Source organism: Setaria viridis, chromosome 5 (genome assembly GCF_005286985.2).
Source record: "Setaria viridis chromosome 5, Setaria_viridis_v4.0, whole genome shotgun sequence".
Classification (NCBI taxonomy): domain Eukaryota; kingdom Viridiplantae; phylum Streptophyta; class Magnoliopsida; order Poales; family Poaceae; genus Setaria; species Setaria viridis.
The window spans coordinates 33,757,711-33,780,954 of NC_048267.2; the positions used below are offsets into that span (position 1 = coordinate 33,757,711).

The 23,244-nt window shown below is 43.4% G+C and overlaps 4 protein-coding genes across 4 annotated transcripts; all 4 read left to right on the plus strand.

Annotated features, from left to right (window-relative positions):
* The first annotated feature begins 436 nt into the window (after positions 1-436).
* Positions 437-1,795, plus strand: LOC117855272 (membrane protein PM19L). The gene is made up of 4 exons (XM_034737581.2): positions 437-758; positions 888-1,107; positions 1,210-1,255; positions 1,397-1,795. The coding sequence occupies exons 1-4, from the start codon at positions 632-634 to the stop codon at positions 1,472-1,474; spliced, it is 471 nt and encodes a 156-aa protein (XP_034593472.1). The 5' UTR covers positions 437-631; the 3' UTR covers positions 1,475-1,795.
* Positions 1,796-5,078: 3,283 nt separating this feature from the next.
* LOC117857449 (uncharacterized) lies at positions 5,079-8,729 on the plus strand. Its single transcript, XM_034740104.2, has 4 exons — positions 5,079-5,373; positions 5,638-6,158; positions 6,250-6,357; positions 8,290-8,729. The coding sequence occupies exons 1-3, from the start codon at positions 5,193-5,195 to the stop codon at positions 6,349-6,351; spliced, it is 804 nt and encodes a 267-aa protein (XP_034595995.1). The 5' UTR covers positions 5,079-5,192; the 3' UTR covers positions 6,352-6,357; positions 8,290-8,729.
* Positions 8,730-9,902: 1,173 nt separating this feature from the next.
* On the plus strand, positions 9,903-11,707 carry LOC117854701 (bidirectional sugar transporter SWEET2b). The gene is made up of 6 exons (XM_034736926.2): positions 9,903-10,079; positions 10,175-10,211; positions 10,319-10,541; positions 10,760-10,918; positions 11,029-11,148; positions 11,274-11,707. Exons 1-6 carry the CDS (start codon positions 10,034-10,036, stop codon positions 11,379-11,381), a joined length of 693 nt encoding a protein of 230 aa, XP_034592817.1. The 5' UTR covers positions 9,903-10,033; the 3' UTR covers positions 11,382-11,707.
* A 5,667-nt stretch (positions 11,708-17,374) lies between these two features.
* On the plus strand, positions 17,375-22,415 carry LOC117858736 (PH, RCC1 and FYVE domains-containing protein 1). The gene is made up of 9 exons (XM_034741862.2): positions 17,375-17,392; positions 17,494-17,580; positions 18,023-18,112; positions 18,327-18,413; positions 18,546-18,662; positions 19,114-21,174; positions 21,254-21,400; positions 21,627-22,057; positions 22,151-22,415. Exons 1-9 carry the CDS (start codon positions 17,375-17,377, stop codon positions 22,272-22,274), a joined length of 3,162 nt encoding a protein of 1,053 aa, XP_034597753.1. The 3' UTR covers positions 22,275-22,415.
* Positions 22,416-23,244: the final 829 nt, after the last annotated feature.

Below are 23,244 nucleotides of genomic sequence, written 5' to 3' on the forward strand. Positions count from 1 at the left end.
CAAACACTCACGGATTCCATAGCCAAAAGCCGCCGCGATCTTCTTCTCGCTGTAAAGGAATAAAGCACCTGACTGACGGCCTGAACCGAACTGAAAGGGATCGCCGATGCATGCCCCGGAGGAAAAGGCTGTACCTGTCCAGCACACCGGAGCAATCTATCCTCCAGCCGCCATCCTAAGTTCCAACTTCCAAGCTTCCAGACGCGCCGTAGAGAATCTCTGAAGACCGGTAGCTAAGCTGGAGATCAATCTAGGAGAAACTGAAAGCCAGCTTCCTGCCTTGAGCATCACGTTTGTCACATCCCTCACGTAAGCCCCACACAATCCGAGCGGCCCGGCCCGGCTGTTCGTGCAGACAATGGAAGCAAGGAACAAAGCTAGTAGCTTAACCAGGTCAGCTAGCTAATACCCTTTGTCGTCGTGGTCCGTGAAGTATGAGTATTCTGCGCCGTTCTGCATCGGCGGTGCGGCTCGTCGCGTGTGTATATAAGGGGTGCACCTGCAAACGCTACCTCAAGCCAGCAGATACAGTACGTGGAGACTAGAGAGCGAGCTAGATTGTTAGAAGCGCTAGGTACAGGGCGATCGAGCTCGTTGGACGTCGAGTCGATCAGCAAGCTAGGTCGGTCCCATGGCGAACGCGGGTCTGAAGCCGGTGGCGGGGCTGCTGCTGGTGCTCAACTTCTGCATGTACGTGATCGTGGCGGCGGTCGGCGGCTGGGCCATCAACCACGCCATCAACTACGGCTTCTTCATCGGTACGTATATACTGTGATCGATGGCTATCATCGTGATGTGATGGATAGACACATGGTCACATGCACGTACGCGCGGTTTGAGTTGAGGGGCGTCGCTGATTCTGTGAGCTTGTGTGTGTACGTACGCAGGTTCCGGCCTGCAGCTCCCTGCGCACTTCTCCCCGATCTACTTCCCCATCGGCAACGCCGCGACCGGGTTCTTCGTCATCTTCGCGGTGATCGCCGGGGTCGTCGGCGCGGCCGCCGCGCTCGCGGGGTTCCACCACGTCCGCGCCTGGAGCTCCGAGAGCCTGCCGGCGGCGGCATCATCCGGGTTCATCGCCTGGACGCTCACACTGCTCGCCATGGGGTACGTGTATTTTGCACGTACGAGTCCGTCGAGTCCCGTATACGGTGGTGGTGGTCCATGCGATTCCTAACCTCTTCTCTGGCTAACTTCTTTTTGTTTCAGATTGGCCGTCAAGGAGATTGAGCTGCACGGCAGGAATGCCAGGCTGGTAAGATCGATCGGTTGCCAAAGTTTACTCTGTACCTGAAATAAACATGCAGAGATGCGTGTGACCTGCAGGCCTGGCCGGGTTCATCGTGCATGACACATTAGCAAGTACTGTATGCTAATTACGGCCTTTTCGTTGTAGATCTGCATGGAGTCCTTCACCATCATCCTGTCGGCGACGCAGCTCTTCTACCTGCTCGCCATACACGGAGGGAGGTGAAGAAAAGCAGAACCTGACATGACTGAAGATCGGTTACAGTGTCGAATTGAGGTGGCGTGCATATGTGGTTTCATCGGTTTGTTGCGGGTTATTTTCTTCCGAGATGGAGAGGCAGTACGTATGTGTATCTGTGTGTGTTTGTGTTAATTACGTACGGCATGTGCGGGGGCTGGTAAATTAAGTGGTGTCTGTCAACTGTCATGGTGCGTTCGATTGGTTCACTGTGATTCGTCGATTGTTTCCGAGATGGAGAGGGAGTATGCGAGTGAGCAATCCATGCAGCTGTTGATTTGATCAATGTCATGATGTGGTAAATATTTATTTGATTGCTTCCTATGTGCTCATAGTATCATTGTATCAACATGAGCAAATGTTGGTTCTCCCTCTGCCTGCCTGCTTGACATCTTAGTGCAACCAAATTCATTGGAACCCATCTCCACAGGCCCAACCCAACGGCGGCAGAGCGCCAGAGCCGCCTCAACAACTATGGGCCCAAGCCTGGGCCAACCAGGCAGGCCTCCTGATTCTCTTATGCCAGAGGCTGCTTTCTTCTTCGCTCTGGGGTGGATACACCCACTAAAGCTAAAGCTAAGGACCTGTCACATCGGATATTTGATGCTAATTAAAAGTATTAAATATAGATTAATTATAAAACTAATTGCACGGATGGAGTCTAATTCGCGAGACGAATCTATTAAGCCTAATTAATTCATCATTAGCAAATAGTTACTGTAGCACCACATTATCAAATCATAGACTAATTAGTCTTAATAGATTCATCTCATGAATTAGCACAGGGTTCTGCAATTAGTTTTATAATTAGCTCATGTCTAGCTTTCTAATTAGCATCCGAACATCTGATGTGACACGCTAAAGTTTAGCCAAAGTGTTCCGAGGAAAAGACATTAATATAGTGCAATAAGGCGATGATGATGGAACGCTACGAAATTCCTTTACGTCGTGCTCGTGCATATTTCTGTAGGTCCGGTCTGATCCGTTCCATGATGGCGCAGGTGCCTGTACTGCACTGCACACATGGCGCGGCACGGCAGGCTGTTGAGCACGCCACATCTTCTAGGTGCATCTGGCATCTCGAATATTTTGAGCGTTTTTTTCTTTTTTATACTACTACAAATTTTGCAAGTCCTATTCATTGTGCGCAGCTGTGCGTTCTTCAGTGGGAGTGTGCTGCTGATCTGAGATTTGACTTCCTGACCAGGACCGGCGTTTTCTGTGATGCTGCCATGTGCCCTCCGTCCACATGCAGCGTGGCAGTATTGTACTAGCAGCAGCGAATTCAAACGGGCACCTGAGACCGAGCGTACTGTACAGCGGATCGGGTCGATGTGGCTAGATCTTGAACCGGCGCAAAACGGAATCCAGATTTTGAAACTGAAGGAATCTTTATACTGAGAGCGTGATAACGGATACCAGTTTTAAAATAATCAGTGTCAGCTATGAACACGTTCTTTGAATCAGTACCTTTTTTGTTTTGTTTTGTTTCTTTTTTACCTTTTTTTCAGGCAGGCAAGTTGAAGTACTACTTAATGTTTCTTGACGAAGAATTACAGTAACCTTTTTCTACGCTACAGGCAGTGGGAAAAAAAAACCTGTCAGGAATGTGCGGAGTTTCGTACCAAAACAATCATTAATTCAGTAAGAATGATCTTATGATCTGGTATGCTAACGATTTTATTAGACCTCGCCACCTCGGAAGGCATTCGTGGTCATGATCGACGGGGAAAGTGGCTTCAAGAAACAACAGGTGGAACAGGATCACGACGTGTGAAGACACACCTCGAGGCTAAACGCGTTTGGTTCTTTGCTTATTTTTAGCACCTGTCACATCGAATGTTTAGATACTAATTAGGAATATCAAACGTAGATTATTTATAAAACCCATTACATAAGTGAAGGTTAAATGGTAAGATGAATCTATTAAGCCTAATTAATTCATCATTACTAAATGTTTACTGTAGCAACACATTATCAAATCATGAACTAATTAGGCTTAACAGATTCGTCTTACCGTTTAGCCTCCACTTATAATGAGTTTTGTAAATAGTTTACGTTTAATATTCCTAATTAGTATCTAAACATTTGATATGACGGGTGCTAAAAATAAGCAAGAGTAACCAAACCAAGCCTAAATCCTCTTCCTCCTTCAGGCAGCCAGTATAATCCTTCCAAGACGACGCCCTCATGCCACAACGCGCTGACAGCTGAGTTTCTGGACCCGGTTCGCCCCGCGGGTGACACATCGCTGCGCGTATAGTCCACCGGCGCGGGGCCACGCCGAACACGACGCATGGGTTACCGGGAGAGACACCTGCGCACAGCCCAGACCGGCCTCCGGTCTCAAAGACTCGAGGCGTGGCAGGATCACAACAATTTGGTTTCTAGGTCAAACATGTGGCTATCTTTGTACTGTTGGTGCGGCCGAGTATTGAAGGGGTTCTTTTGATTTGAAGTTGAGCGTGTTTCCTGTGCTGTTTTTCTGTTCTTCCGTTTCTCTCTGTCTCGGGCAGCAGGACGTCGGGCGAGGCAGGCGACGCACAGCGGGCAGCACGCGCGCCAGGCGCGGCGCTCCAGCGCTCGGCTTCACAGGCCAGCACTCGCGGACCAGGCGAGGCAGCAGCCTGGCTGTGCAGGGAGTGGAACAAGATGGAGCCGGGGTCCGGCGGAGGCACAGGGACTCCGGGTCTCTCTCCCGTCGGTATGGCGTCCGCTCCGCGTCCCGCAAACAAAAACGGCTGCGTGCGCGGTGTTGCTAGCGGAACCCCACGACCGAGTTAAAGCGTTACCAGATTGTCTTTTGCTTGCAAACGTGTAGATTTGGCTGGTTCTAGTCCTTGTTTCTTCTTCAACAGGAGTGTATGGCTTTTAGACTAGCCAGCTAAGCTACAGGAGTAAATTGCAACCTGTAGTAGAGTAGTTAACCGCGACGGCATGAGTTGTTCTTCGAGTTTGTTCACTTTGATCGTCCACGTCTTCATGAGCAAAATTTCAAGCACGCACCTGTAGTAATTCGATGACAAGCTGGATGATACGCGTGTTTTCATAATTTTGGTACAACTCACCGTGAACAAGAAACAGTTGCGAATGAGGCCAGTTTCTCAAGTTCACACGCCCATTTCAAATTCAAATTTCTCAGAGAAAAGTAGTTTCATCATTAGGCTACAAAAGTCTATAATAAAAGCAACTTTTTTTGAGATCCATGTACATTTCAAACTTGCATACTGTTTTACGGGTTGCATATTTGAATGAGTCATGGCAGCAAACGTAAGGAGATCTCGTTCAGTTTATCTGTAATCATCCTTTTGATTTCCTCGAAGAGATATCCATCACTATTTGGTTTGAAGGTTCGAATTTGATTTTGCTCATGGACGAACAAATCTATTAACGCGAGATATTCACCGTGCCGTACAAAGGTCGGTTTGCAAAAGAAAAAAAAGAGGTTGCGCGCATGTGTTGACATAGATTTCTTTTTAAAATATGGTAAAAAAATTAACTCTTGTTCCAACGCAGTAAATGTGATCCATGCCCTGGGAGGGCTGGGTGTCTGGGTAAACCTAACAAAATTGAGCCGATCCCCCTCCCTCCATATCAAAACAAAACGCTTCCCCCTTCCTCGTCCTCCCATCGCTTTGCCCCGGCTGCCCCCTTTACCCTCCGCGCCGCGCCGCCCCCCCTTCTCGAATCGAAATCCCTCTCCGCCATGCCGAAGGGCGCGAAGAAGCGGGCCAAGCTCAAGAAGCAGCAGCAGGAGGGCCACCCCGACGATGGAGGCAACAACGCCAACGCCAGCAACGGCAACGGTAACGGCAGCGACGACAACAACGCCTTCAGCCGCCGCGACGGCGACCACCACCTGCGGATCCCACCCAAGGCTTCTCGCGGTACGAATGGCACCCAACCCTCCTCCCCCATATCTTTAAGCCGGGGCAGATCCGCGCTTTCGGCACCAGCGTGGTGGGAATCGCCTTTTCGCGTGCGGCGAGGGTGGCATTCGCTGGCGCCGCGGTCACCCCCCACCGCCACCGCGTTCCCACCGGCCGCCGCCTTTACGGGCTGTTCGCGCTTTCCTTGCTCCCTTCCTTCCGCTATATGTATGATGGATGCGTATGGTTTCTGATGCTGTGTTTGCGTGTGGGTTGGCGCAGTGGACGCGAGCGAGGACTCCATGGAGAGCTCCGAGGAGATGGTGACGCCCAGGGCCGCCGCGTCGGAGGCGGAAGAGGAGGAGAGGAAGGCCGCCGCGGCCGAGGTGCTCGTGGAGCGCGCTGTCCCGCCGGAAACGGTTGGGCAGGAACGCGAGGGTAAGGTGGATGCGGCGGTGGAGGTGCACCCCGTGGCGGCGCAGGAACCGGAGGTAAAGGATGTGATGGTGGCCGAGGAATCCGTGGTGCAGGAGCCAGAGTCGGTCGAGGCATCCGCGGTGGAGGTACCAGAGGTGAAGAGGGAGGTGGCCAAGGTGCATCCGGTGCATGAACCTGAGCCGAAGGTTGATGAAGTGGTGGTGGTCGAGACGCCTGTGGCACCTGAGGTGCAGGAACCTGAGGTGAAGGGCGACGGTGCCAATGTTGTGGTGCAGGAACCAGAGACTAGGGGTGGCAATGTGGTGGTCAAGGACTCTGCTGAGCTGTCACGGTCTCGGGAGGCTGTTGATGTGCATACTACAGAGGTAAATGATATATGTGGTTTTAGTTCGGTTACTCCACTAAGCTTTGATTCGAAGCTATGGGTTCTGATTGGGTTGGTTGTATTTGTTGCAGGTGGCGCGTGGACCTGCAGTGGCAGTGGCCGCTTCAGGGCAGCGGGCAACATGGTGGAATTGCTGTGGGCTTTTTGATGCATTTTCTGGTTCAGGGAGATAGATGAAGGTGAGATGGTTCTGTGTCTCATGGTTGTGTTTGGGTAAATATGAATGACATCGAATTTCAGTAGGCATTCTATCATTATACCAATGGAAGTGGTATTGGGGAAGTATGCTGCTGAGTTTTACTGATTATGCATTCGAAACACGAGGTGCATATCTTAGTTCATTGTGCATAGCTTAATTGGTGAGATCATTGCTTGCTGTTCGACATCAGTGTAAGTTAGATGGAAATAAAATTTAACCTGCACCTTTTAACTTCTAAGAAATCTACTTCCACACATTGGGGATGTTGGTTTTGTGGGCACTGAGCAAATACTTGTATTAGGGTGAATTTTGGGCCATGAGATGCGGGTTTTGTATTTCCCACACATTGTTTAATGCACAACTTGTGACATTCTTATCGTTACTGTTGGATGTCATTTGTGAAAGTAGCAGTTAAAAGTTATTTGCTTAGCTTCTGGTTTGTTCTAATAAGCTGTAGTGACCCTTAATTATCACGTGTTTGCGTGTTGTAGCCTGCCAATTCCATTCTTGACTTCAATCGCTGAATTTTGAATGGATAATATACTCAACTGTCCAGATCAACTATTTTACCCCTTCATATAGCTGAAGAGTGCAAGGTGAAGATAGAGAGCTTATTGCAACATATTAGGGGACACGTTTAGATAATAATCATTTAACTATGGACGTTTCATCCCTTTTTAATCTATCTAATAGTGGCTTCAAGGCTACGGATTTGTCTGTGGATTTGTTCTGACATCTAAAGGGAGTAACATCCTGTATTATTGACTCTGAGTGTTGTTTCATTGGTTACTGAAGTCATGCTCGGAGATGGCAAATTTTAGTGGGAAGATATCAAGGCATATATTTTGGATCATGTCGCGAGTTTGAGAGGCCAAAACATCCATCCTTTATATGTCAGTAGTGATGTCTTTGGCACTGTTTTAAAGGCGATAAGGAAACCTATGTTAACCCTTGTACGCCTTATCGCCTAGGCGACAAGGCGGACCTGTTACCCAAGTCGAGCTGGGTCTGCCTGGACGCCTTTGAAACACTGGTCTGCGGGAAATAATCTTCTGTAAAGTTAAAAGTTCAATTCTTGCTGTGTCCTTTTTGTGAACGGTGTTTTCCTAATGGTGATAAACTGCCCAGGAAAGGAAAGTATCTGAACCTTTCTGACAGTAGTGATCATGAAAAGTTGAGAACACAGCATTTATTTGACATTTTTTTTGATAAAGACATTTATTTGACTTGAGTACGATATCCATGTTAGTGCACCAAATTTGCACCCTACTAGAGGGTAGTCATTATGTACATGAAAATGAGTTCCCAAATTTTGTATATTTCTTTGGCTTGTTTATTTTCTGTTAGTTTAGTAAAAACAGACTTGTGGATCTCCAAATAGCTGGAGATGGTCTCTTTTAGTTGGTACAGTCCATGACATTGACAATTCTACTCCGGATTTAATATACTTACCAGATTACCTTTCTGTACATAGCACTGCTACATGTGGACTGATACTGCAATCGTGGTAATCTCAAATCATGAGGATACTTGGCTGATTTTCTCTGAGGCCTGCATTAATCTATGAATCTGTTAATATTGCATTCTATATATTTTACTATTTTGACTAATTTTCGGAATTCATTATATATTTACTTATTTAGTATTATATATGTCAATGTGGGCATGAACAACAATTGACTGAAAATGAATACTGCCAGTCCTGCGCAAATATGATTTTGTTTTTCAGCTGGTATGTTAAAGCAGCTCTTTTGTTTCTTATGCACCACAACTAATTGAATAATGGCTACTGGTGTTCCACATTAGACTTTTTTCCCTCATTGTTAGGATGAAACGGAAGATATGTTTGTTGTTTCTGTCATACTAGTATTCAAGTATTTGCTTTAACACTCTTGTTCTCTCCTGAACGCAGGGTTGGAACTTGGAAGTCAAGAAGATGGAAAATGCTACATTGTTCGGTTCAAAGCTGATGGGCAGTTTGTAACTAGATTTGGTTGAATAGTCACATGAACGATGGGGCAGAAGGATTTCGAATAACATCGAGCTGATGTTTCTACTTCCTCCCTTCCCTGCATTTCTGCGTCTGTGCAAAGTTACACCCTCCTGGTTGTGGTTAATATTCTTGATGTCCTTGGCATCCCGAACGCCCCTCTTCCCTCCCTTGTCTAGTGTGTCGTCTAGGTCCTGGTCTTGTAGCATAAGAGTTGAAGTGGGTCGACCGTAAAGAAATTTTGTTGTTTCTGCTTTTATACTTATTTTCCTGGGGTACGTATCATCTGCCATGCCCCTTTCTCTCAGGGTTGTCACTTGTAAGGAGTATATTTGTTCAAACAATTTGAGATGTTCTTTGCAGAGCCTTTAGTCCGCTGAATTGTCAGTCAGGCTACCCATTACTTCAACCTGTTAAAATTTAACACCCGTCACATCGGATGTTCGAATACTAATTAGAAGTTTTAAATATAGACTAATTACAAAATTAATTGCACAATTGGAGTGTAATTCGCGAGACGAATCTATTAAGCCTAATTAGTCCATGATTTGACAATGTGGTGCTACAGTAACCATTTGCTAATGGTGGATTAATTACGCTTAGTAATTTTATAATTAGCTTATGTTTAGTTCTCCTAATTAACATCCGAACATCTGATGTGACACTGTTAAAGTTTAGCACCTCGTATCAAGCACCCCTGAAACACGTTTCCAGTTCGGAAACTGAGCTGAAAACCGCTTTCCGCGATGGAGGAAGCGGAACAAGAGAAGTTGCTGACTGGCTGATGAGAAACCGTTAATGAGCTGACGAGGACATGCTCATCCAGTCGGCGGAAAGGAAAAGACGAACATCATGTCCCCGGCTCAGATTTTTTCCCCCCCTTTACTCCTCCGGGTCGCTTTAAGAAGCTGACGCGGCACGGCACCAACGCCATAATAGCGCGCTTAAGAAGCTGACGCGGCACGGCACCAACGCCATAATAGCGCGCGGCCCGGCCGCTCATCCCTTCGTTTTCGCGAAGCGTTTGTGGCCGCGCAAGGCGTCTGCTTCCGGCCACGAGCTCGTAAAGCGACCTGGCCGGTTCCGGTTGACCACATGGGTTTTTGAACGTCGGGGAAGAAGAAAAATCCCCCCATCTCACAAAATGACAGCTAATTATTCAAAAAACAACAAAATGACAGCTGGCAGCTCATTTTCTCCCCATTTTGTGAATCGATTAATTCGCGGTGATTTTTTCCCTGCCAGATAAACACTAGCACTTTTGCCAGCCACGCAGTGACCCGCAGCTGCATTTTGCCTGGAAAAAAAAATATTTCGGGACGTGCGGTAAACATGAGCCAAGCTGGTACGATAATCAGGAGAATTTTCCTACTGAGATTCACAAGATATTATATTCCCTCTGCCCCCACGAACCCACAAATATATCCCACAAAGTGGGATATTCGCAGGACCAGCAGCAGCCAGTAGCATTACGTTTTCTGTGATTTAAACCCGACAATTCAATGGGTGGCTGTAGACTCGTATAGTGTTGGCGTCGCTTGCATTGCAGGTCACTCATTAACCCCGTGCTGGCGGTAGAGTCTTATAAAAGAGCCCCAGATTTTTCGCACGAGGAGGGAGTAGGAAAGCCGGTGGGAAAAAGCAGAGGACGAGCGGAGGCGCATTCATGAGCTCCCTGTACGATATCTCCTGCTTCGCTGCCGGCGTTGCTGGTAATCTCCTTCGCCTCTCCGCTTCCGAATTCTCAGTTGTTCTCAAGAGTGGTTAAGCTGAAAGTTCTTCCTTCAATTTTGGTCCGCCGTTGCAGGAAACATCTTCGCCCTCGCCCTCTTCCTGTCGCCGGTGTAAGCTACCAAACTGATTTTTTTTTCCTCTTTGTTTTTCATTTCTCTCCTGCTCGTTTATTTCGTCGATCTGATCATGGCGTTGCTGTTCGATTGGTGGATGCCAGGCCGACGTTCAAGAGGGTGGTGAAGGCCAAGTCGACGGAGCGGTTCGATGGGCTCCCCTACCTGCTCTCCCTGCTCAACTGCTGCATCTGCCTCTGGTACGGCCTCCCCTGGGTCTCCGACGGCGGCAGGACCCTCGTGGCCACCGTCAACGGCACCGGCGCGCTGTTCCAGCTCGCGTACATTTCGCTCTTCATCTTCTACGCCGACAGCAGGAGCACACGGGTAATTCTTTCCTTGCCGACTTGCCGTCCTCAACTACACCAGCTTCAGTTCGGAAAAGAGACCCGAAGAATTGTGCTGGTTCTTTGCCGTGTCTGACTGACCGACACGAGTAAGATGGACCGCACAATTTTGTCTGTGGAAGCTGTTTTCTTTCTTCCATTTCTGCAATAGACGATGTTTGCGTGGATAATGAGACCTGTTCTTCGTCCTCTCCACAGTTAAAGATCACGGGGATCCTGCTGCTCGAAGTCTTCGTGTTCGCGTTCGTTGCGCATGCGAGCATCGCCTTCTTGGACCAGCCGGCCCGGCAGCTGTTCATCGGCGGCGTGAGCATGGCGTCTCTGATCTCCATGTTTGCCTCCCCACTGGCCGTCATGGTACGCTTTCCTAAGCTGAGCGCTCGATTGATTTCTTCCTCGTCTAACTTTGCCGCCGGACGAAATGACCACCTCTCACGGCTTTTGCGTGTTTCGTCCTGGTTCTTCAGGGTTTGGTGATCCGGACCGAGTGCGTGGAGTTCATGCCCTTCTACTTGTCCCTCTCCACCTTCCTCATGAGCGCCTCCTTCACAATGTACGGGCTTCTGCTGCGTGATTTCTTCATATACGTGAGCACCCGATTCGTTCTCATTTCAGCTTACGCTTTCATGAACTGATTGTCGAACTTATTTGGTAGATGCGTTCACCGAGAGTTCGGTTAACCAACTTTTGAGTTTTGATGTTGATTTTTCAGGTCCCCAATGGGATTGGAGTCATCCTGGGAGCAATGCAGCTGGTGCTGTACGCTTACTACAGCAGGAAATGGAAGAGCAGTGAACCTTCTGCACCGTTGCTCGCCTGAGCAAAACCGACTTGATCAGTCAGCTGGTTGCTCTCCGTTGCTGGGATTCAGAAAAGAGGGGGGTGACGGTTTCTTGAAGGAGAGTCTAAGAGGGAGATGTTACTACTTGCTAGTGGCAGTCTATACGTTGTTTTGTCCTGGTCACTGTGCTGTACATTGTTGGCTTTGTGCCCCGTCATTTCTCTTCACGTATTTGTAGTGAAAGCTGTGCTTCGAATAGCTTCACTTGTTGATATTAGGCTTTACTTTCTTATTAGATATTATTAGGCATTGTGCTGATGCATACAAGCACTTGAACATGCTGCTTGTGAAATTTTGTTTCGGGATATTGTGTTTCATGTCGTCGTGAAAGATTTTTTAATCTTGTTGTAAGAAAAAGCATTCTATCACAACATTAAGCAAATCAATTAAATTTAGTAGACAATGGCATCTAACGCTCTGCTCGGATCCATATGAGTGGTAATAGCTAGTGGCTAGGTAGGGTTCCAAATTTCCAAACACGCAGAAGGTTCATTAATAGATAAACCATCCATCCAACTACCTATTATTAGGTGGATCTAAACAGGCCCAGCTCATAGTTAGCCTAGCCTGCCACTGCCTCCGTTTTTATTTATAAGGTGCACACGCATATCAAGATTCAAACTTACAATCTTTGTACAATAATTTGATTATTAATTTTTTATTTTCATAATATAAATTTTATGTGGTTGGATTCGTAATCAAATATACTCTACCATGATTCCAAATTTATAACCATAAATAATACAATATAAGATAAATGATAGTTAAAGTGTTATTTGGAAGACTATCACAACTCATACCATGCCTTATAAAGATAGATGGAGGGAGTAAAAGTTAGCAGCTAGCTAGCTAATTATTAATTTATTATCATTAATAGATCCAAACAAGCCCTAAAGACCGAGCAATTCCTTTTCTTTGCATGTTGTTGTATGGTAAAGTATATAAGAACAAAAAAAATTCTAAAAGTAGTTTCACAAAAGACCTGCTTCTTAAAATATTTCTTGTATCGGATAAGATTCGACCAAAATTTTGAATTTTTGACAACCAGTAACTTCCAAAATATCTATATTATAATTTGTAAATACGAAAGCCATAGTTGAAACATAGTTCCATAATCTCATGAATTTATTGAAGTTAGTACATATATTCTAATAGAAAATAATTATCAAAGTCACACATTTATATTTCCTCGATATTTTTCTATTAGATGTTTTGCATATTTTGAGATATAGATTGAAAATATTTATGCTGCCTTTAGTTTCACTTTATGACTCAAACTTTATATAAGAAAATATTCATGCTAGGAACTATATTGTCCATTTAAGAAGAGGTGATGTACACCTATATTTTAGCGACTACTTCGTACTCCCTCCGTCCCGGAAAGAATGTCCTTTTAGGTTTGTCCTAAATCAAACCGTTTTAAGTTTGACCAAGTTTACAATGAAGAGTATCAATATTTATAACACTAAATAGGTATGCTATAAAAATATATTTCATAACGAATCTAATGAAACTTGTTAGACATCAAAAGTATTGATATATTTTTATATAAATTTGATCAAATATAAGATGGTTTGACTTAGGATAGAACTAAAAGGACACTCTTTGCAGGACAAAGGGAGTATATATTTTAAACTAAATTGTTCAGTTTAGTTTCATTGGCTAGACTATTTTGATAATACAATCGTCCCAATGAATGCCTATGCTCATGTGCTTGTCCAGGGTTCATATGCTACATGCACTGCTGATATCCATGCTGTTGCAGAAGGATTCATCCCACAAGGAGGCAGGCCTACCTTATCAATCACGGTTGCCTCCAGTCACAAGGAGTTACTGCCTCCACCTATGTTACCCTAACCCGGTGAGCCTGCGCTTTCTCATCTCTAGTCCTCCAGCCCTACCTTTCATCTCAGGCGGCTTGCTTTGCCGGATCCGCCACCACCGCCTGCCACCAACCCACCATGCTAACCTAGTTTCGTAGGGGCATCACCGTCACTCCCCTACCCCTACCATTGCCCACCGGTGGTTCTTCGCCACCCACACGAGCATCTCCAATTCACCTTTCCATCCTTCTAAACCCTTGCTGCCACTGCCCAATGTCCCTCCCTCTAAGGCCGGTGGATCACAAGAGGAACCTTACCCCCTAACAACCCTAAACCCTAGAGATGGAAGCGGTGGTGCGAGATCTTCCACAACAACTCTATTCTTAGTCATGTGAATGACTAATAGCATCCGTGGCTTAGCCACATTTCTTCTCCTCCAGCCTCCAGATTCCCAATCTGTGATTCTTGGTGGCTAGAGAAGTTTTCTCCTAGTGCTCGCGGCAACCCAGTCAAAGCGTTCGCGGTGACTATATATATAGCTCCAGTGACAATTTCACTGTTTATCACTTGAAGAAGTTCTCACACGTGCCAGTGGGTGTTTTCAGCCCATTTATACTTTCTCAGCATGTTGAACCGTGCAACAAAGTGTGAGGTTGGGTAGGGACTGACTCTAGTCAACACATGTTTGCATGTGAGCCCAAGGAAGTTTGAGGGCTTCATGCCTAGGCACCTTTGATGTTTTGCCTTTTGTTTTGTGTCAAACATGATGCACACATTCACACCATGCATGCTTTTTTATCTTTGCAATTTCTTTTCCTTTGTCCTTTTCTTCTTGGTAATATTATTTTTATTCATTTATTTTATTTGTTCTTTTATTTTCATCACTTTAGCTTTCATTTAATTTCCCTTTTCTTTTCTTCTTTTTTGTACTTCTCTTTTCTATTATTTAGTTTTATTTTTTTCTTTTATTTTAAGATAACTTGCTTCTCATGTGTACACATTTTATTTGTATGCAAGAATAGTTTATTCACAAGGAGGGCACATTTGTTCTCCATGTTGAATAACTTGTTTGCAATATTAAATTATTTGGTCGCTTGTAGACTAATTTGTTCTTGATATCAATTTTTTGTGTTGTAGGATAAATTGTTCTAAAGTAAAAATAATTTGTTTGTTGTGTGTACATATTATGTTCTTTTATAAGAATAATTTTGTTTGCAATATAGATGTGTTTGTTCTCTATGTGGAACATTTTGTCCCTATATGGAGCTATTTGTTCACTTTGTAGATAAATTTTTTTGTAATATGAAATAATTTTGTACGTCCTATTTAATATTTTATTCATACAAAGTAATCATTTGTTCTTGTTGTTCAAGTACTTGTATGCAGCAACAACAGAAAATCTTCAAGCATCTTTAAAAAATGTTCATAAAAAATATCATCCAAATATAGTCAAGTATGGTCTTGTTTTAAGGATCTTGTTGTAAGAAGTATTATGGTGCAAGCAAAATTCAATTTGTATAATTCATTTAAGATCTATATTTTTTTCAACCCTCTTTGCATGCAGTTGACGTGAGCATGCTTTAATTTAGTTTGTACCTTTCTCCTTCTCCTCCTCTCTTAGTACCATTAATTAGCTACACGTGGGCTGTAGTCCTTCTCATGCTCCACTCTTTAGGTGACATGTGGCGAATTTGTCGCCTTTAGTAATAAACAATCGTATCCCGGTGTGTCACCCATTTTCCATTTTTTATTTTTTTGCACAAAAAATAGATTCCGCTCCCTTCCTTCTATGTCACACACTCGCACTAGGGGGCCTCTTCTCTCTTTCCCTCCTTTTCTTTGCATTCTCTGTTTGCCTGTTGCTCCTCCAACCATAAAACCAGCCACTATTCTCGTCTCCGTATGAGAGATCGTTCGCTCCACCAATTGTCATCGGGGGACATTTCTTCCAACGGAGGTCTAGCCAGACATCGATCGGTAGGCCTTGATTATTTTAACATTTTACCCTTATTTGTGGTTTGATTGCTTGAGTTGTCGTCATGCGGAGAACCATCGCGCATGCGGCCTATCTCCGATGTGCGTCGATGGGCGCCATTCTACATTGTAATCTAAGGGATAGACGGCATTGCAGGTGGTTTTCAACTCCATCGTTGCTCGGCTGCCATTTACGCCTCCATTGAATGCGCTACCGCCTGACGTGTAATCTTCTCGCTAATACATCCACCTTTGTCACTGGTCCTCTAAAAGTGCTGTTTTTTTTTGCTCCCTGAGGTTGAAAGCATAAAAAATTGTTCCAACAACGAAGCTTAGATTTGGTAATGCTATAAAAGTTGATCCTTCATTCTCTATTCTTTCTTTTGTTCATCACAACATGAAAGTTTGTGCCCGATGCCCTAATTTGGTCTAGAATACATATTTTTGTTCTTTTATTATTTTTTAATCACGTGCATTTTAGATTTGCTATCCACCAAGCTAACTTCAATTAAATTTAAATTTTTATTTTTTATTAGTTATGAGAAAATGTCACCCCTTAATCCAATCTGTGAGCGTGAGACGTATCACTTGTTTTTACCGTGTTAAGAGGGATGAGATGTAAGTCATTTTGTTATCGCACCCGGGAGTGGCTAATATTGTAATGGAATGTTTGGGGGGGGGGTGTTCATGCTATGCAAACGTTCTTTGCATGCAACTGATGTGGACAAGGTTTAATTTAGTCTCTATCCTTTCTCTTATCCTCCTCTCTCTTAGGCCCATGAAAACACTGGTGGCTGGATGTGCTCTAGGCATGCGGGACGTGGTCCTTCTTATGCTCCACTCTTCAGGCAATACGTGGTGAATTTCCCCTTAGCAATACACAACTTCACTCTAGAGCATCGCACATTTTCCATTTTCTTTTTTAAGAAAATACACTCCATTCCCCTTATTCCTGTGTCGCACACTCGCTTCGGGGCCTCTTCTATCTATTCCTCTCTTTCTTTGCGGTTCTATTTTTTTCTCTAGCTCCTCCACCCATGAAACCAACCACCATTCTCGTCTCTGTTAGAGAGATCACCCACTTCTCCCGCGATCACCGGAGGACATCTCTTCTAGCGGAGGCCTAGCTTGACATTGATCAATGAGTCTTAACTGATTTGAAATTTTACCCTCGTATGTCAGTCTAATTGCCTGGGTCGTCCAGGTTAGTCCTTAGTAATAGACTTTTGCAATAGCAATCTACCACCATGTAAAGAACCATTGCACGCAAGGCCTATCTCCACTGTGCATCGAGGGTGGCATTCAACATTGTCATTCTAAGGGTGGCATTGGCATGCATTGTCATGTCTAATGGTGCTCGGCAACCATTGGCTCTTCCGTTGAATGTGCTGCCACCCGACGCCTAATCTTATCATTAATCCATCCAACATTGTCGTTGATCCTCTGAACATGCTGCTTTTTTGCCTCTTGAGGTTGAAAGGATTGAAAATCTTTCCAACAACAAAGCTTATATTAGGTAATGGTATAAAGGTCGACCATTCATTCCCTGTTCTTTCTTTTGTTCATCGCAATAGGAAAGTTTGTGCCCGATAACCAAATTGAGTCTAGAATATATATATTTTTGTGCTATTTATTATTTCCTAAATCACTTGCATTTTCTATTTGTAATCCCCAAGCTAACACCAATTAAAGTTAAATTTTGATTTTTTTATTAGTTATGAGAGAAGGTTGCCACCTAATCCAATGTATGAGTGTGAGACATATCACTTTTTTTTTGCCTATGTTAAGAGGGATTAGATGTGAATCAATTGGTTATTCTACCATGAACCCGTGAGTGGCTAATATTGTAATGGAATGTTTGAGTGTTCATGCTATTTCAAATGCTAGATTGTCATTGCAAAAGTTTTGTGGGTTCTTATGATGCAATCCATAGTTCAATGAATTACAATCTTTTTTTTTTCATCTTTTCATTTTGTCTTCCACTTTTTTAGTACGACTCTCTCTTTTTCTTGTTGCCAAATGATTTGTCGTCAACTTCGATTTCTGAAAAGTGAAACATCTTTTCATGTGATGCACTCATACTGACCTCTCAATTGTTTTAAACACTTTTTTATTTTCTGTTGCAGTTGTGGATGAAAAGAGCTCAAAATAGGATGTTGACTTGTGGTTGTTTAGATGACACCAGATGAAAATGTGCGGTTATAGACCTAACTATGATACTTCATTCACTTTATTATTAGTTGTGCATGTGTTAAAACTTTTGTGATACTACATTTATGTTTCATTTTCTGAAGGCCCTTATTACTCTAAAGAAAGGTAGCAAGCTTATCAAGTATAGCCGGAAAGGGAAACCCAAGATTCGTACTTTCAGACTTGCTAGTGTAAGTTCATAAGCACATTCTTTTGATCTTGAATTCCTTTTGTTGTTCTTGTAAGGCACATAGAACTTATTCTTAGATTGAATTACCTGAGAATTTCCAAAGAGAAACAAGGTCAAGGGAAAATAACAAAAGTAGGAAGTAGCTGAATAAAAGCATCAATGTGCTATATACAAATATGGTTTCTATAAGATTATTTAGGCTGTTTACGGATGAGTAAAGGGCTTATTCTATGATTTTTTATTTAATGTATACATCTCTTGCAACGTGGATATGAATAACCTTCACAAGCAGACCTAGCGTTCACATGTGTGAGTTTTGTACCTGTAAAATCTGATTACCAATATGTTCAAGGGAATATATATACCGAGTCATATGCATATGCTAATTGCCTGAAATAGGGTTGGTTTGTATGATACTCCTTATTTCACATTTCTTATTACAGGACGAAACAACATTAATTTGGTTTTCTCACAAAAGGGAGAAGTTCCTCCGACTGTCTTCTATCTCTAAAGTTATTCCTGGGCAGAGAACTGTATGTTTACTATTATCTGAGTTAAAATCAAGATTTTACTTTTTTTTTTACCGAATCAAGATTGTACTTGCTAGCGTAGCCTTAAAAACTACATATATTGTTAGAGAAGTGTTTATAAATGCAATAGACATTATATCAAAATTTGGCTAACATTTTCGTTAAAACAGGGGCATGAACATTTAAATCTCAGCTAATATGTTTAACTCTTGATCAGGCTGTTTTTAGGAGGTTTTTATGCCCTGAGAAGGACTATCTATCATTTTCACTCATATACAAGAACGGGCAACGTTCCCTTGATCTGGTAAAGATAAGTTTCTAAGATTCTAACCATTGCTTGATGGAAATGCTTTGCATTTGGATTTATTGATAGATTAATGCTATATATACTGATATAAAGATGACAGATGTAGCATGGATTTCTTCTATTATGTAGGTTTGCAAGGATCAAGCTGAAGTTGAAGTGTGGTTTTCAACACTCGAGGGGTTAATAAGTTCATGCCGTAAAAATTCTACGATTGATGAGCACAAGGATAGAGTATCATTATCTGATGTGAGTTTGTATAAAAAATTTGTGTTTCCTTGTAAGCAATTTGACACATAGTTTAATTTTGCAATGCCAATTTTGGATATTCATACGCTAACTGATAATATGTTAAGAAAGCATGATTGAATTTATGCATCACAGATGCACTGTGTCCCCCCTTGTTACACTTGGAGATGATTTTTTTCTGAAAAAAATACTTGCTTGTTTGGAGCACAAAGTTTCAAGATTGATAGCCACCTCTGTTTTTCCCATGCATTTTCCTATGAAGAATGAGCATCCCCTCTATTGATAGTCACCTCCGTTTTTTCCATGCATTTTCCTATGAAGAATGAGCACCCCCTCTCACGTTTCAACCTGTAGCTATCAATCTAACCTTATTCTTGTTACCTAGCAATGTGCAACTCTCTTTGATTATGAAATGTAATACATTGTGGTCTAATATGTTTTCTCTTTGCAGGAAATATCATATTATCAAGATAGTCATTCATATGATACAACACTAGATATCGCTTCAAGTATTTCACGTAGTTTCCAAACTGCTGGTAACAACAGAGCTAATTCTTTTAGCTTTAGAAGATCAGATGCTGGATCTGATCGTGCAAATATGATAAGAACAAGTGGTGCAGATAGTACTCGACTTAGTATTTCCAGTGCTGCCCCTAGTTCTTGCAGTCAAGGTTCTGGAACAGATGACATAGAGTCCCTTGGTGATGTTTATGTATGGGGTGAAGTATGGACTAATGTGGCCCCATCAGATGGACACATAAGCTCATCATGCTCAAAAGTAGATGTTTTGATTCCCAAACCTTTAGAATCAGATGTTGTCTTAGATGTTAATCAGATAGTATGTGGTTCAAGGCATGTTGCTCTTACTACCAGACAAGGAGAGGTGTTCACATGGGGTGAGGAATTTGGTGGGCGCCTAGGTCATGGAACTGATGCAGATATAAGTCGTCCCAAGCTTGTTGAGTCAATATCCGTGACCATAGTTGATTTTATTTCATGCGGAGAGTTCCATACATGTGCTATATCTGCTTCTGGTGATCTGTTCAATTGGGGGGATGGTTCTTACCATGCTGGATTGCTTGGATATGACACTGGAGCTTGCCATTGGCTTCCAAAACATGTCTCAGGGCCCTTAGAGGGGCTTCAAGTACTATCTGTTGCATGTGGCTCATGGCATTCAGCATTGATCACATCAAGTGGAAAAATTTACACATTTGGTGATGGAACATTCGGAGTTCTTGGGCATGGGAACCGTGAAAGTGTTGCATACCCAAAAGAAGTAGAAGCCTTGAATGGATTTAGAACGGTCAAAGTTGCATGTGGAGTCTGGCATTCTGCAGCAATCGTGGAGGCTACTGTTCAGACAGGCATTAATGTGGTGTCTAAGAAGCTGTATACCTGGGGTGATGGAGATAAGAATCGTCTAGGACATGGGAACAAAGAAGCTAGGTTGATTCCTACCTGTGTTCAAGCTCTTCTTGAGCACAATTTTCATCAGTTGGCATGTGGACAAAACATTACTGTTGCCCTTGCTACATCTGGTCATGTGTATACTATGGGTAGTGCTGAAAATGGTCAGCTTGGAAATGCAAAATCTGATGGTAAACAACCTTGTTTAGTCAAAGATAAACTGGCTAATGAGTTGGTTGAGGAGATCTCATGTGGAGCTTCCCATGTTGCAGTTCTAACATCAAGAAGCGAAGTATACACATGGGGAATGGGGGCCAATGGAAGACTTGGTCATGGTGACGTCAATGACAAAAAGGCACCTACTATCGTTGAAGCACTTAAAGATCGGCATGTCAAAAGTATATCATGTGGTTCAAATTTCACAACATGTATTTGCATACATAAGTGGGTATCAGGTGCAGACCAGTCCGTTTGCACAGGTTGTAGGCAAGCATTTGGTTTCACAAGAAAGCGACATAATTGCTACAACTGTGGGCTAGTACATTGTCATGCTTGTAGTTCAAGAAAAGTTCTCAAGGCTGCTCTGGCACCAACTCCTGGCAAGCCGCACCGTGTATGTGATTCATGTTTCCTTAAACTGAAGAATGCAGATACCAATATTAACAATGTCAGCAAAAGAAACGCTCCTACTCGTCGCTCTATTGATGGTAGAGAAAAGCCAGAGAGGCCAGAAATAAGACCATCCAAGCTTGTAGCAACACCATTAGCGGAGCCAGTCAAGTATATGGAGGTAAAAGCAGCTAAGAGTGATATGAAAGCTGCAGACTCATTCATGAAGGCATCTCAGGCTTCAGCTCTATTACAGTTCAAAGACCTTGGCTTTGCTGCTCAATTTGGTGCGCTTCAACCAATGGGAATGTCACCAGCGCTGGCTATCTCGCCTGCAATACCTGCATTCTCTTTAGCACCACCATCTCCATACACAAAGAAAACAAAATCACCTCCTACTGCTGCTATTCCGCAGAGCTCTAAAGTTGATTTTGATAACTTGCAAAAGTCAAATGAGTTGCTGAATCAAGAACTTCTAAAGTTGCAATCTCAGGTAAGTATGGTGCTGCATTTTACTTTCTACTTTGTCATGTTAAGATGCTTTCTTTATGTAAGTATTGTGTGTTCAACAGGTTGATGATTTGAAGCATAAGTGTGAAGCCCAACATGAGCAGCTTCAGAAATCAGATAAAAGAGCTAAATCAGTTGCCTCTATGGCTGCTGAAGAATCCACCAAACGTAATGCTGCCATGGAATTTGTTAAATTTCTAGACAATGAGGTATTGCTAAGACTTCCATTTATTTTTATAAGCTTGTATTTCATATCCTTCATATTATGGGTCTACATTATATGATCTAACCTGAAAGATAGTGTTTCCATTCATGGAATCACCTTTTTTTTTAGTAAGTGGATGTAAAGGTAAATAATCACCAACGTTTGACAAATTAATCTGTCGACAGTTTTATGTTACCATACATACATATTAATCTAATACTCTTCTACAGCTCAAGGGGATTGTGGATAAACTGCCTAGTGATGCTGTCGATAGCATAAAAGCTTTGCAGGTTCAGACTCATTCACTCCTGAAGGAGCAATCAAGTCATCCATCAGAGCTCATGAATACCATGGAACGTGATCATCTTCATCTGTCTAGTGGCGGAAGTGGAAGATATGATTTGGTCGGTCATAAATCAGGTGTAGGTTACTTGACAATGTCTCAGGATGGTAGACCTGCTAGTGGCTCAGCTATTTCCATCACTAGTGAATCCCCATCCCATTGCTTCATGGAAAACAGTGCAAAGGCCCAAGGTGATTTTGCCCCGAAGCATGGTACCCATGGAGAAGTGCAACTAATTGAGCAGTTTGAACCTGGCGTCTACGTGACACTTATCCAGCTGAAAGATGGCACCAAAGTATTCAAGCGGGTCCGATTCAGGTACCCCCCTTTCCTAAGTGGAATAAAAACATTCTAAAATTTTGAATTTACACCTAAAGTTTACTTTGTATTTAAACTTGGCTATTCGCACAGCAAGAGGAGATTTATAGAGAATCAGGCTGAAGAGTGGTGGAGGGAAAACCAAGAACGGGTCTTCAAGAAATACAACCATCCAACTCAAACACATGGAAACACGACATATTCTCATGAGGATTAACATCATTCATGATCTTCAAACTAGGTCCATACGGGTTGTTGAAGATGCACCACATGATTAGACACGGCAAAAGAGTTTTGATAGGAAACATCTGCTCTGGAGATTTGTTTGGAGGGCCTCTTCTAGCCTTCTAGGAGCTTTATTATGTGGAGCAGGATAAAGACAGGACACACTGTTGTTTTGTTCTTTATTCTTTTGTACCTTGTAGATTGGTAATTTTCTCCGTTGTCCTTTTTTTCACCCTGTTAAACTCCCTTCTGACCTAGATATATTCATGTTCAAAATCACCGACATAGTTTGCTCAGCTCTAGTCTACGAGTCCATGGCATATTGGTCCAATTGGTCAAACAGTTTCCAAACTAGAGCTGAAGGTCTCAGTTAAACAACGTCCAGACCAAACCTCTCAGTCAAATTTTGTGTGAAGGTTTCCATATGAACACCGCTAGTGCTCGTTTTTTTTGGTCAAATAAAGAGCTAGCTCTCCTGGCCAACTGTCATACCAACACTGGTAGCACCTTTTGTCTATTTGATGATCTTTGTGAAGTCACTCGCAGAGAGTGATGATATATTGTCGGCAGTGAAACTGAATGGCCCATCCGCCCATATAATGATGCGCGGATTCAGCTTTTTTTTATAGGGGTATTAGATATCCTTGAGAAGTTTTCGTACGAACGACAAGATACCCAACAGGAAACATCTTTCAAGTGCCAGCATCCGCATCTCATGGAACCCAGCGGTAATGCCAAAGGAGCGTGGCTTGGAACACCAGACGTTTGCTCGCTCAAGATTCTTCCTGCTGGGCCGAAAGCCAAACTAATTGGCAGCTATCACGCGCCGTTACATCCAATGCGCCGCCGCCCGTATATTAAGCCGCAGGAGCGAGCACTGCTCGTGCGCCCTGAACTGAACAAGCTAGCAGCCACCACCAGTGCGCGCAGCAACAGCTAATCACGAGCCGATCGATCAATCA